We start from the raw sequence: 15300 nt of genomic DNA, 5'->3' as shown, positions 1-15300 counted from the left end.
CAAAGAAGCCGCCCTCCGCTCCCCCAACGCCTTTAAAACAAAGGTTTTTATTTTATTTCAAAAGGAACAAAAAAATCTAAGTATGCTTTTATTTTTAAAATAAAAATACTCGGCCGGGAAAGAGCGTTTGCGACCTATAACCATCCCCACCCTATGAGGTGACTAACTGGAGCTACTGGATTACCTGTCGCCGCCCTTCTCTCCCTCCCTCCCTCCCGCCACCCTCCCCCCCCGCGCAGGTCCCGCCCCTTTCGGAATGCGGGGCCTGAGCCTGGGCGCGAGGTTGGCGTAAGTGACAGCGGCGTCGCCCAACCAGCGCCGCCGTTGCAGGGGAAGGGGGGTGGCCGCGTTTATAGAGACGAGCGAGGACGCGGCGCTCGGAGCCTCACTCTTGCCTCTGGAGCCAACGAGGAGTCCGCGGCGGGGAAGTCCGGCAGCCCGCGGCGAGGAGCGCTTGTAGCCGCGCGGGGAGGAGGAGAAGGAGGAAGCGGACCACAGCGCGGGGACGAGGGGAAGTTGAGGGAGGAAAGGAAAGAGAAGCGGGAAAGCAAAGAGAAAAAAGGGGCTGCTGCTGCGGCGAGCGAGAGAGCGAGAGCGCGCCTTTCTCGGTGCGCCTTCGCCAGCCTTGAGCTCCTCGCCTCGCCTGGTCGTCGTAGTCTTCGGCGCGGGCGCTGGGAGCCCGCCGGAGCCTTCTCTCTTGCCTCGGCCGGGGCTTGGACGCCGGGAGGAAGGCTGCCTATTTTTGCGGTTTGGTTTTGCCCTCATCCCGGGCCAAGGAGAGGATGAAGCCCCGTGGATGCGCCGGGCGGGACCTGCTGCGTCTTCTTCTCCAGGTGGATTTATAGAGGCGGCCAAGGACGCGCCGACGGGGGACTTGGGCGTTCCGGCGCTTTTCTCCCGTGCTCTTGTCGGCCTTCGCTCCGGTCCTTGGGCGGCGGGCGGCTCTCTCCTCGGCGGGCGCTTCCAGTTGGGGATTGCGGCTCCTCCTTCTCCATGCCGGCGCCCGGGCGCCCGACGCACTGAGCCGGCAGGGCGAGCTCGTTCCCTGCCCGGGATCTGGTGGTGGTTGTGGCTCCTTCTTCTTGGCGGAGGAATTGTGGACGCCGCCTTCGCTTGCCTGGTCGTCCTCGTCGTCGTCGTCGTTTTCCTCCGCGGAGTTGGCGAGCCTTTGGGACAGGACCCGGCGGCGGCGGCGCCCCCGACCATGGTAGCGCGCCGGGGGGGATCCCCGTTCGGGAGGTGCTGCTGGGGGATCTGGGTGCTTTTGTGCCGGACGGTGTTGGCCAGCTCGCTGGTGCTCGAGCCCATCTACTGGAACTCCTCCAACTCCAAGTAAGTGCTCGGGGAGCCCGGATCTCTCCCCGGCCCGGGGTTTGGGGACGGGGGGCGGTGCGCAAGGACAGGCAGGTGGGTGGACACGTCTGGCATCCCTCGCGCGCCCAAGGGCCTTTCGCCAGGCCGCAGGATCTGGTCTGGGGTGCGCAGAAGGGTAAGGGCTAGAGGAGGGGAAGCTTGGGGATCGGTTCTGCTCTCTTGGAGCAAATGGAGGAAAAGTCTTGGCCCTTCTAGGTGGCCCGATCCTGCATCTTCTACGGGGCGCACAGTGCGGAGCTCTGGGCCTTGGTTAGGGGGCGGCGAGGCGCTCTCTCTCTCTCTCTCTCTCTCTCTCTCTCTCTCTCTCTCTCTCTCTCTCTCTCTCTCTGGTACCCATGCGTGCGTAAAGGAAGGAGGTTCAGCTATTTTTGTTACGTGCGCGCGGTCACATCACAGATCCTAAACGCACGGGATTCCGCCGATCCACAAGCGAAGGTTGGAGTCTGAACCTGCCCTCTGGGTCCTAGGCTCGGGTTTTTCGTGTGAATGAATGGAGCGCAGCGGAAGACACTCACTTGTGTGTTTATTCTGCCGCGGGTTTTGCGGGAAGGAAAGCCAACCAGAAAACAACCCTGTTGGCCCCGGTTGTGTGGCGCCCAGGAAGCTGGCAGAAGTTTAGACAGTTTTGACAATGGGTCTACTTGAGGGCAGTGCTGCAGTGGTGTGGAGCCAGCATGAGACAGTAGGGAAGGGTGCCAGAATAAACCAGCTGTTCCCTCTCCACTGCTACATAAACTCCCAGTTAGCTTGACCATTAGGTGAAGTGAAGTCTCTCACACATCCTTGGGAACAGGGCCGATGAGTCATGATGAGCCCAGCTTTTTCACTTCTGGCCTTCCATTACTAAACCATGCAGAACAAAGATTATAGAGGTGGCCCCAACAGGGTCAGAGCATGTCTCTACGCATAACTGTTGGAGTGGATTGAGGTCGTTTCTCCAGAAAACCATTGATGCAGGAAGGCAAAAGGTGGGAGTTTGAGAGGAGTTTCCACCTTGATTCCAGTGGATTTAAGATCATATCTCTGTGTGCCCCCTATCAAAACCCCTGGGTAAAAAGACTAGGAGAAGGCAGGGCCTGTTTGTAGTTCAGGGGCATGTGAATCCATGAAATGCATGCAAAAGGTGGACGGCAAATAGTGAACTTTAGGTATACTTGGAATAAAGTGAGGCTTCTGGGAAGAGAGATTTCTCTTGCCTTGGAAGATGTTTTACTACAGATAAAACTAACTATTCAAACTTTGAAATCTAGAGAAGCCTCTTTAGGGTCAGGTTTCTTTGTTAGTGTGTGTGTGTGTGTTTTAAAAATGCACAAGTGAAAGTCTGGACGGTGTCACCATCGGGAGAATTAATTTTCGAGAAGACGTGATAACGGTGCCTTGTTTAATGATGTCTTAGGAAGTAGTTTATTGAAAATGAGCAGAGCACAACATGCCTATAAAACCTGAGCAAGCTTGCTGGATGTGAACAGAAGACAGGCTCTCCTATAAAACACGGTCAAACGGTTGTTAAAATACCTTTAAATGAGCAGCGCATTGAGGAAATGGTCCGGTTCACAAGTGTGAAATAGCTCTTCAGTTGGGCGCCGTGTGTGTTGCTTGCAAGCTCCATGTGAAATGACTGCAAGTTTGGATTTAGACCTAGACAGCCAAAGGAGTTTATTCGGGAAATCACATTCTGACTCCATTTTTCTTCTGCTCCCTTTTAGATTTCTCTTCCTGTCCTTTTCCAAGGAAAGGAAGATTTATGAGCAGGCTTCTGGACCTTGATAACATGCAGGGCTTTTTTTTTAATGTAGAAAAGCAAAGAGGGGCCATTTGTTTTCATTAGAATGCAGGAGCCTAAGTCCATCTTTAGAATGATCTCCTGCGTGTTCAGCCCAGCAGTGCTTTCTTCCCTTCCCTAGGCAGACATACAAAGAAATTGCTTCTGTCTCTCTCTGTCTGTCTGTCTCTCTGCGTAGAAAACGGTCCTTACTTGCAGTTGACACTATGGATTTGAGCTTGTTATTCCAGTTCTCTCTCAAACCTGGAAAATGTCAGATAGGAAATTTGTGTTTAAGCAAGGAAGGTGCCTGTTTTTAAGGGGAAGATGCATTTCTTGAAATTATTGTGTGTGTGTGTGTGTGTGTGTGTGTGTGTGTGTGTGTATTTGTTGGGAATGGGAAAGCCCACATAGTTGATAGCATTAAGTTTAGTCTTAGAGGAGAATGGCGTATTCTCCCGCCTGCTGCTGCAGTCTAGTGATCGCTTTATTCCTACAGAGGTCACTCTTCCAATACATATCGGTATTCTTCTGTGCTATGGTCATTATTCTTCTGGCTGCTTCCAGGCCTAACCTGCCTTCGTGCCCCCCCCCTTTTTACAGAAAGCTTTCCTTTTCAGTCTCAAATGGTCGCTATTTACAGTGCATGGCCTCTCCCTCAAAGCAGTAATTCTATCTAACATCTTCCCCTTGTTGCGTAAACTCATAAAAGGTCGAACGTTCATCAAGACTATGGTTGAATTACTTGTGCTTTTATTCCCAACTTAAAATGTAGCACTTGTTTGTCCGCTGATGTGATTTTAAATTTTGTTTACCCAAATAGATTAGTTTTACTCAGCGCACTGGCAGAAGCATGGTACAAGTGACCTGAGGTTTGTGCACTCGCTCTCTCTTTAAAAACTGCTGTGGCCTGTGATTTTTATAGGCCTTGTGGAGGCCTGCACTTAAGGAAATTTTTTCAAATACAGGACATTATTCGTATTACTGTAAGTGGTGGCAGGATGTTCACTTTTCGGAGAGCGTATTTCAGTTTAGAATTCATCACTGTTGTCTGCCTGAAGAAGAATAGCTAATGTTTCCTTATTAAATAGGAAATAAAATGCAGTTGTCTTCTGGAGAGCTTCCCTCCCACCTCAGTAACTTCTCAGGAGAATATTAAGACCAATTCCAAAGATAACTGCCCTGGAATTAAGTGTTTAATTCATTTCATGAAGTTAAATATGAACCGTTCATGATTCATATATCAGGGAAGCAATAAAATAAAGACTTTTAGCCAGGCTCATAGTGGATATGTGATAAGACTGTAGAAGACAGTAATCCAAATTCCTTCATGGCCTTCTAAACTGCGATTGCTCTGCGAGTTGCTTTAGTGACCAGAATTTTTAGCAGGTGGTGAGGAAGGGACGACAAGAAGACACCCAGTTTGTATTTTCAATTGTATTCTGCTGTAACCTAATAGCTCCTTCATAGAAATATTCCATGATTTTATCAGTGAAGGATACATTGCATATATTGCTTTGCTTAAAAGGTGTGAGCATATAGGTAGGTAGAAAGGAATATTTTGCTTGGAGGTCACTTTTGTTGTTGTAAGGCTTCAGACAATGAGAAACCCAGATTCTAGGAAAGCATAGCAAGATAGACTTTTAGGTCACTACAGGAACACTTCTCAACATAGGATATTCCCCTTCTTCCACTCTCATTTCCTCACTGGAGCTAACATGACCACAACTGCCCAACTTAATAGTACAAACCACAAACTGCAGTTTATTCAGTACCTTTTAGTTTGAAGTAGATGGAGCTTTCCTTATCAATAACATTGGCTAAATTGATGTTGCCTTGCCCCTCAAATGGAGTAGTTCTGTCAGCTAATCATTTTTCTTTATCCGCCAACCCTGGGACTATTTTCCTTAGCAAGATGTAATTTGAACATGGGATGGCAAACAAATAGCTAAATAATATATCTGATAACCTATTACACGTAAAAATCCGCCACAGTTAGCCTGAGTAAACACTAACCTGTCAAGGACTGATAAAACGGCCTACAATTGATGGCACAATTTAAGTCATCTTTTCAATGGCAAAAAACCAGCCTGCTTCTCATTGTTTGTTTGTGAAATTCTTATTTTTTGTGTGTGTAGGCAAACAAATGCACATTCACTGCCGACTGAATAGCCCCTTGAGAACCGTGCTCTGCAATTTGTGTTTGGGTTAATCTTGTCGGTTTTAATATAGAGAAGTGGGGAGGGGGGAGGAGACAAAGTGCCAAGGATAGAATGAATTGTTAGTGCGTCCACATCCCCATTCCTTGCATTTTGTCAGGATGATAAACTGTAAGTAATGGACAGTCTTGCTTCACAAGAAAACTCGGCCTACTGGAGCATAAAGAGCTTGCTGAAATGCTATCTTGCAACGCGTTTGGAAGCACTCCTACTTGACAAGGATTTATTTGGGAATCCTGGAGCTTTGCTTCTTAATCCTAACCATTATAGAGTTACATTGGAGAAATGCAATATATTATATATGAAGATGCTTGGAGCTGACTCGCACACTGGATTATGTATCAAATGGTTGGGTACTTCCTTCTGAGCTAGCAAATATGAAAATGGAACACTTGCACGCCTCTTCTTTGATAGGGCAGGCAAGTAGCATACCCCCCAAAACCTTTCAGGTATTTTTGCATTAACTAGGCTGCCAAAGCTCATAAAAATTTGCCTGGCAGCGGCCTAGTACTTCCAGCACTGAGCGAGCCAAGACTGTTCCTTTTAACAGCTATTTCTTGTGTGTTTTGTACCAGTCAAGCTGAACTTACCAAACCAAAACGCTTTGTTTCCCCCCCCCCCAGATTTCATCTAAAACATAGGGCTGGATCCCAGACATGTCATGCATAGGGTAGACCCACTGAAATCAATGGCAATGATGTTAGCCATGCCTTCAAAGCATCTATTCTAAACATGGCTATCTCAAGCCACAGTTTAGCCACTTACTGCTCAAAGGCAAAGTCCCAGGCAGCACAAAACTTATTTTATTTACTCTGCTTATAATTCTGTGTCTTTCTTCCAAGGAGCTCCTTCCAACTCCATGATTCTCACTCTAAGCTCAAGTCAGTGTACATGGTTCTCACCCACCATCTTATCTTCACAACAACCCTGTGAGGTTAGACTGAGAGGTCTGGTACAGGCAAAGATCACCATTGAGCTTTGTAGCTGAGTGGGGATTTGAACACGGGTCTCCCAGGTGCTGTTCTGAGAACACTAACCACTATGCTGCTACACTACACTGGATTTAGGTATGTTTAATCAATTCAACGTGGTTTACTCCCAGGTAAAATGCCCATAGGATTGCAGCCTTTAAATGCTTGTACGTTCCTTACAAGGTTTGCAAGACGTTAACATCTTACGTTGGGTGACTCTTTTAAACACCTGCATGAAACTTAGAAAATTTCTTGACTGTCGTTTTTCTACGGTCAGTTAGAACACACGATCGGTCGCAATCAAAATTGCTGTAATTACAGCAATTATCTGTATGCCTTCTAAAGTACAGTGGTACCTCTGGTTAAGAACTTAATTTGTTCTGGAGGTCCGTTGTTAACCTGAAACTGTTCTTAACCTGAGGCACTACTTTAGCTAATGGGGCCTCCTGCCGCCGCGCACGATTTCTGTTCTCATCCTGAAGTAAAGTTTTTAACCCGAGGTACTATTTCTGGGTTAGCGGAGTCTGTAACCTGAAGCATCTGTAATCTGAGGTACCACTGTTAAACTGCACGCACATGGTTCTTACCTGGGAGTAAGTCCAATTAAACTCAGTGTGTCTACTTTTGATTAGACATGTCTAGAATCACATTGCCAGTTCAGTAAAGGTAAATTGCTATCATATAAACTTGAAAGTGAAGTCATAATAGGAAAGGGCACTCCCCACCCTTTGTCCTATTTTAAGGGCTACAGAACAACTTCAGTATGGCACTTTCTGCTCAGGAAACATTTCTTGAATTGGAAATTGGTAGAAAGTTTACCTCCGGGTAAGTCTGGGTGAGATGTTGCACCTTTAGGAAGTCTGTTAAAGACGCTACAATTATGTGGGTTTTTGTGGTAGATGGGTACAGATCTAGTCTTAAACTAGCCTGGCAACTTACAACTTTACTGATGCAAGCAGAAGACGTGATATTCTGGGAAAGAAAGGTGATCAGAACCCAATTTTTCAATTCATTTATGGCCTTGATAGAAACTTGTCGTTAGCATGATGTTAGGAAGGCTTGAGTGGTTAAACATTTTGATTAAAGCACGGGGACTTAATAACTTTAAATGCCATGCTTGGAACTTAAACTGTTTTCATATTTTCAAGTTATAGATTCCTCTCCCCCCATTTGTATCTGGCAAATGTAAAGTAGACTGCCGGGGCGGGGGGGGGGGGTGGAGGGTGGGCTGAAGGTCCAAGACAGTGTAAGAACTGCTTGGAAAGAAAATTCCCGTGGCTCCATTGTTTCCCTGCAAAGCTGGTGCACACAAAGACATAACACTATTCATCCCTTCGCCCATGATGGAAAATGTAAACCGTTGACACGGTCCCTCTTGTTTAACTTGTTTAATTCTCATTTTAAATTCAGTAGTATAGCGGCCGTGTGAACTCTGGAGATTTCTTTGGTAATCCATTTTGTAGTTCCGAATCAAAAACAAAGTGAAAAGGTCTGACACAATTTGCTTTTATTTTTAGGCAAATCAACCCTGCTCCTAGTTAATAAGGGGATTACAACCCAGACTAGGCCCTTTACAGATGTAATGTAAATCAAGGGCAGGGTATAAAGAAAGTGATCCCCTTTGATTGAAGTATGGTAAAAAGGCATAGAGAAACTAGCAGCGGTAATCTGATTGTATGGCAATAAAACCACCATTTTCTGTCTTTCAGATAAAAATAATGTGGTAAATCCATGCAGCTCATAAGATGTAAAGGCAGATAAAGGGGGATGCCATGGCAACATATAGATTAGCTTGATGTTGGAAATGACACGTCTATGAAAGGGATGGAGAAACTAAGGGCCTTGCTTCAGGGCTGCAAGGTATTATGTGAGAATTGCAAAAAACAAACAAAAAAACCCCCCAAAAACTTGGGGGCTGGGATTAGGAAGTATGAAAGACCTACTTGTAGTCCGGCGGGTTGAAGCAGGAAAGAAAAGCTGCTCAGTTCTTGCTCATTGGTGGCGTATAATATGGTAAAGGTAGATTTCATTTACTGCCTTTTTTATTGCTCAAGATTTGGGCTGATTAAAACTTCGGATCACTGCAATTGTTCTGGTGTAGAAGGTTTTCCTTTTTAACTCCTGGCCCAGCGGCGACGGTCATTCTGTAGGATTAGCTGCACTTGGGAGTTTGTTTCCTTAATCTATTTGGGATATTCAGGCAGGGACATGCTGGCAAGGAACAGAGAGCAGAAGGGGATAGGTGGCGTTGAGGTTATCTGAAAAGAAAAGAGAGGAGGCTTTTGATTCTAGCCATCTTTCAGACAGGGCCCTTGCAGCTCACACACCACAGGAGAAGCTAAAATAAACATTCCACATTGTCCTTTCCCCTTGGCCAGATGATCCTTCTGGAGATTTTTATTTTTATTTAAATTGTTTCTTATTTCACAACCCCTGAGAAGAGAAAAGAAGTGGAGAAATCCTTCTTTACATTTTTCCAGACACCCCAAATAAACTTGAAGCGCTTAATCCAGGTGGCATTTATTTCTGAAGGGCTGAAGCCTGAAGCTCGAATTCCACGGTGGACCTACTTCACTTTAGAAACAGTTGGATCAAACTCTGTTGCATTAATTTCAATGGAATTAGGCCAGCATAAAGGAAGTTTACCCCTGCTGACTGCCATATATCCTTAGGGCTTGTAGTAGCTGTAAAAGTAAGAAAAGAAATGGTTCACCGCTACACGCATTCTTCAGTACATCTGCTTTTAACTGCCCTTTATAAAATAACTTAAGACTCCTGTCTTGCTAGAGCCCTCACAGTTAGTAAAAAGAAGCCAAAAGCTAGTCAACTATTATTACATAATGAGCCACCATATTACAGATGAGAAGCTACTTCTTTTATCACTAGTCTGCGTGATAGAAAAAGCCAAATGAATTGTAAGGCTATACAGTATGTAGAAAAACAAAAGGCAATTGGTGTAAAGTAGATCATGGAGTAAGTTTGGCAAAAACCCACATGTCAGCACTTCTTGCTAGCTGTAATATGTTGTTTTTGTGGGTTACTGCGCTTTTGAGTTTTGGCCTATTGAGAGAAAGCCAACTGCTTTCTGATCCCCCCCCCCAAACTTGCAGCATTTTTCTTTTCTTTTGCAGAACCTCTTTGAAACATTCTTTTGACCCATAACCATTTTTCCAAACCCAAAATTGGCACGCTACTCTAAAGTTAATATGGTTTAATAAAATGCACTGCTGAGGGTTGAGTGTATTTGTGTAATGTCTAAAGTCTCATGCACAGCGATGTTCTCCAGTGTCCCAGCTTAACCTTCAGAAATCTATAGCAAAAGATCCATTTCTGCTGCAGATACTATGCAAAGCTCAGGGGCAATGCCCTCTACTTTACAGGCTGGTCACATCCAAGCACCTTGCATTCTGCATTTGACAATGATTGCTAATGGGCTATTCAACGAAAGTATTTGCTTGTTCACAGGGAACAGGGCATGATAAATGTCCAGCAAGCTTGCGGCCTCCTTCAGCTTTTCAAATGCAGACTGGTGCATATTTATGGAAGGCAAATCACAAAAGAAGCAGCTGAATTACTCTGGCCTTACCCTTTCTGTTGGAACAAGGGTTAAAGTGATTAAAGAAATAATGCAAGAACCAATGTCATTTGTTTGCTAACGATTATCCAACATTTAGCTTTCGAACCTACCTGTCATGTCACATTTCAGAAACATCACAGATAAAACTGTGCACATTTAATACTGCATAGGAGAAGAGGAAATTGTTTATAGAGTGCTGCCTGTGCAGTAGCCATTAAGCAGGCTTCTTTATGTCATCCCCTTTTGAAAGCAAGTGTGGATGCAAATCTTAACATTGTACTTACCTGTATACATGTCTTCAAGTGCAGTACATGAAATTTTGCAGCTGGGAGATAGTGCTTTCTGTTTCAAAGCATTTTCACAACACACAAAGGAAGCCATTAGCACTTGATCTGTTGCTGTAACTAATTTTTCTCTTAAAAGCAGCAAATTTGTGTGGCACTACTTTGCCCATTTCCTTCTTTTAAAACAAACAAACCCATAAATTGAGACTGTTTTACATTAAGGGCCCACGGAATAACTCTGCACCCTGGACATGCCATCATTTTAATGATACCGAATTATGTTCCCATTGCATTCCTCTGAGGTCAGTGGAAATCTGGGTCTAACTCAGTTTTGGAGACAGTATATTGTAGCAGTCAATTTACCTTTTGCTTTGCAATCCAAATGTTTTGTCAGTTTCAGTAGGAATGGTTTGACTCCAAATATAGAAATATTTATAAAATATAAGTGTTTACACACATGTGTTGTGTGAAAGGCCACAATTCAGGCATCTACCATTTGGATTATGACCCCCCCCCCGTAGTACATACCCCTCTGAACTATTGAGTACCCAAGAGTCATAAAAAGGTAAAGGTAAAGGGACCCCTGACCATTAGGTCCAGTCGTGACTGACTCTGGGGTTGCGTGCTCATCTCGCATTATTGGCCGAGGGAGCTGGCGTATAGCTTCCAGGTCATGTGGCCAGCATGACAAAGCCGCTTCTGGCAAACCAGAGCAGCACGTGGAAACGCCGTTTACCTTCCCGCTATAGCGGTTCCTATTTATCTACTTGCACTTTGACGTGCTTTCAAACTGCTAGGTTGGCAGGAGCTGGGACCAAGCAGCGGGAGCTCACCCCGTCGCAGGGATTCGAACCGCCGACCTTCTGATCAGCAAGGCCTAGGCTCAGTGGTTTAGCCTAGAGTCATACAGCAGTATAATAAATGCATTTCCATACTTGCATTGAAATTAATGTGAAGCTTGGATTGAAGTGACTCTGGTCATGATGGTGTTGAAAGATTAAGGGTCTGCAGCATGCGATGGGTGATGCGATGAAGCATTGCTATGCTTAAATGTACCCTCCAGCCCATCCACATTGGGTCTTCACCGTATCAGGTGTTTAAACTTAGATTGCACAGGTTGCTTTTGTCCGATCTCTGAGAGCACTTTAGGTTATCCAATCCATTTAAAGAAAAATTATCATTAACACATTGTTACATCATTTTCCAAAAGACATGCGTAGTTAAGTCCTCAAGTCAGCTCCCATTAGAATAATTGGAAATACATTAGGAGTTGGGTTAAAAACAGAAAAGAAAAGCTGGATCAGTGCCTAAAAAGTTTACAGTATTTAAGGAGTTGAAATTCAGTTTCCTGCAACTGTTGCAATTTATTTTACAGGAGTTATAACATAGCTAATATGTAGTATAAAGTAGCCAGTTTAACTAAAAAGAGAACTAGAGTGGATTTGATAAATGGTGCAGTATCCATGTCCTGTATAGTGTGTCTACACTAAGATTACAGCAGAGGAAACATTGCGAACATTGCTGCAGATTCTCCCTTTGCTTGCTTTCCGTAGAAGTGCAACACAACACCTGGACATCTTTGACCTGTATCTAGTGGTAACAGTTAGAAGGTAGCAGGGTGAGTAGAGCAGTGAAGGTTTGTTTTTATTTCTAGTCAAGTGTACCTGCGTGGCTGCCTCGTTTTGGTGGACCTTTACAGTGTAACGTGTAAACAAAACATACACGTAGCAGACTTGACTAATTAATGTTTAACCTGGCAGCAGCAAAATGCCATATTTTAAAGTTTGAAAAAAGTTGCCTTCCTATAGCTGCTTCTTGCCCAGAATGAACTCTATAAAGACTGATGGGTTTATTTTTCCTCATTGTGCCCGAAGAGTTTAAACAACACATGCGAAACTGCAGAGCTATTAAAAGGAATAGACAAGAATAAACCCCAGGGTCACATCCTCTAGGATCTTCCAGCTATCAGTGTCAAGTTTGTGCTGCATTATTAATACTTGGTTAATAAATCACATTGGACTGATGACCCTTCTTCTGAAGCTGTGGGGGAAGGTTACAGATAACTGCCAGCTTGACTTCTGTTTAAAAATTGTGTGTGCCCTTTTAGAATTAGAGATGCTTTGGAACACACCATTCTATTCTGGATATAGAAACTCTTGCCAATTGTGGGAGCGGAACAGCCAGATGTGTCCAGAACGTCTTGTATTCAGCAAAATCCAATGCCTCGAAATGAGACTTAAGTCCATCCTGGTAGTTGTCTACAGTAATTCAATAACAAATTGGGATGTATGTATTTTTATATAGCATTATTGATGGGGCCCATGAGGCCTTCACCTGGCACCCGCATTGCCTCTTAGCACCCCCTCCACTAATGAAAAGTGTACAGTTAAAGGTGGAGGTTGGAAGAGTGAAGTTCTCTTCCACCTCTTTCTAGGCACATTTTCATGATACCAGATCAAGCTTTAACCCGGATCTCATGGGGAAGTAAAGCATGTGTACATGCAGTTTCTCTTTTTCTATCTGTTGTTGTTGTTGTTGTTGTTGTTGTTGTTGTTGTTGTTGTTGCTGTGATCTGCAGGTATACAGGGAGAGAATTCACCAGAGGGGGTGTTGCCTACAGGACTCAAATCAAATTTTGCAAGGCATGCTTATACTGTATACCAGGCATCCCCAAACTGCGGCCCTCCAGATGTTTTGGACTACAATTCCCATCTTCCCCGACCACTGGTCCTGTTAGCTAGGGGTCATGGGAGTTGTAGGCCAAAACATCTGGAGGGCCGCAGTTTGGGGATGCCTGCTGTATATTTACCCCCTTTTCGCCACTACTTGAGGCAGCTTGAATGGATAACTGACAGCATTGTGAAATGTTGCAACATAAGCAAGAAATGACCTGCGGAGCATCCCATCTAAATTTGGCACAAGGCTGGAGGGGAGGAATATTTTTTAGCCAGGCAGGCCAGACTGTTGTCTTCCCAACCCTTCATGGGCCAAGTTTGACAAGTGGGAGGAGCTGCTCACCCGTCAAATCACCCAACACCACAATGACATCAGGCAGCAGGTTTTTGCCCACAGCTTGTTCAAAGCTTGTTCAAAGCACAGGGCAAGGTTGCACTTTGTGAGTTACTTCTGAAGGCTTCTTCAGAAGCCTCTCTCAAAGCACGACTCAAACACATTGATTTTTTTGGTATATATTTCAACAACCCAAAGTTTGAGAGTGAGGAGCATAGATGTAAAGGTGGAGTGTCATGGTTAAGTTGGCTGTTCTGCTGAAGAGCACTTCAATTCTTTATGCACATTGTCTCTAGAAAATGACATTGCAAGGAAGCTCTCGGAGAATGAATCTGTAGGTGAGCAGCTTGCTAGAAAAACCAGAAAAAGAGTATTTTTGTAAGCGTGTTTCATGTTACATGAGATAATTCAGTAGAGCACGTTTAATTGAAATTGGAGATGTAGTAGTTACATTTTAAAAAAAAAAGTGGTGATCTGTCGTGGAACAATCCCACTGAACTGTGGTTACCCAGACCTTGATGCTGATTGTGAAGGGGCCCCCGTAACAATTCAGGGCCTCCAAAATGTAGGCCCACCGCTGAAGTTAGGTAGGAGTGACTTAGCAAAATGGCATAATGGGCCAAATAGAGAGACTTGGTGGGCTGAAAGTTCCCTTAGCCCTGGTATAGGGGAATGCATTGGGGGGGGGGATACAATTGAGGCAATGGACGTGCACAAATGCAGTGAATATCTGCTTGGGCATGGAGGTTTCCTCTGGTGCAGAATTCCATGCTGACCGAAATGTTTTGCCCATGATACCTTTGATGAGTCTTAACCATGCTGGGGCGAAGGCAAAAACCACCAAGATCCTCTTGTGGTATGCCCCCTCCCATTTCCTATTGTGCAGAGTGATTCTCTTCACCACAAGCCCACTGCTCTTACCAGAGGTCTCAGAGGCAGGAAAGGTCTCCTCTCGCTTCTGTAAATCGCAACATGGTGAAATGTCCTTTGGTTTCAAGTTACTTCATTTCACAGACAACTCTTGAGAGAAGGGTTTCTTTTCGTGGATCCTTCGTGGCATTGGAAGCGACTGAGTTTGTGAACCCTAGGACCCTTGTGTCCATTTCTCGATTACCCAGCCATGCGCCACGGGGAGGCTATGCCATGCCATTTTGCCAGTGGGAGTTCTTGCTGCTTTAGCAGGACAGTCGTTCTGCCGAGCGCCAGCTCACAATGCCAGCATAATGTCACCAGCTGTGATGTGCTGCTGCAGGAGCTATTGGGCCTCGCCCTAAACACACATTTGGCATGGAAAAGGGTGAGCAAACAAATCGACTTCGTTTTGCAACAAGCTAGCACAGTTCACTCCCGAATGTCAAAACCTTCATTAAAGCTTACCTGCTTTGGCAAGTGGGGTTCAAGGAGTCTGGGCAGTCCTGTATTTAAATCTGCACATTGCTGTACTGCTGGCTCTCATTGAGTGAGGTCTACTTCGGCTGGTGCTTACCATCTGTTTAAGTGGTGCCCAAGCAGCGGTTGATTTGTATGCCTCAGTGGGCAAAAGTGCCATTTGGCATTAGCATCACCTTGACTCCTGCGAGGGGCTCTGCCGTCCTTTTGCGACTTCTGTCCACACTCCAGTTGTTTTCTTCACATTTAATTAATTTTCAGTTTTGTTTCAGGAGCAGTCTGGTTTAGTCATTCTACTGAGCTTAACCTTTATCTCTCTCTCCCCCCCCCCCTATTTCTTTTCTCAAGGTAATTCTAGATTTTATTAGTGAGCTGAGCAGGGAAAATCATGTTGGCTGGCAAGGCAGCCAAGCTGTGCGAGAGAGGGGTTTTTGTTTTAGCAGCACAATCCTATGCTGGAAGTTGAGTTCACACCATGAGCACCTCATTGCAAGCAGCAACAGTCGCCTGATTGTTGACACTTGTCAACTGCATGGGCAAAAACATTTCACCTGTTGCCATCATCATCATCATCATCATTATTAGTATTAGTATTTATTAAATTTATTAAATCTGTATACAGTTGTATCTCGGCTCCCAAACAATCGAAAACCAGAAGTGAGTGTTTGAGCAATCTTTCGGAATCCGAACAGCTGGTGGGGCTTCCGATTTGGAA

General features: G+C 45.0%; 1 protein-coding gene across 2 annotated transcripts in view; it reads left to right on the top strand.

Annotated features, from left to right (window-relative positions):
* The first annotated feature begins 403 nt into the window (after positions 1-403).
* The window catches only part of EFNB2 (ephrin B2), a 54924-nt gene continuing 40027 nt past the window's right edge, over positions 404-15300 (top strand). Inside the window, exon 1 of one of the 2 annotated variants that reach the window (XM_035115091.3) lies at positions 404-1332. In XM_035115091.3, the coding sequence (XP_034970982.1) occupies positions 797-1332 (536 nt within the window). In that variant the 5' untranslated portion in view covers positions 404-796. The remainder of the gene's footprint in view (positions 1333-15300) is intronic. The other variant, XM_035115092.3, reaches the window with a different exon arrangement.

This window comes from Zootoca vivipara, chromosome 4 (genome assembly GCF_965207765.1).
Source record: "Zootoca vivipara chromosome 4, rZooViv2.hap1.1, whole genome shotgun sequence".
NCBI classification, from domain to species: Eukaryota; Metazoa; Chordata; class Lepidosauria; order Squamata; family Lacertidae; genus Zootoca; species Zootoca vivipara.
The sequence above is the reverse complement of the archived record's forward strand: the minus strand, read 5'-3'. Positions and strand labels throughout refer to the sequence as shown.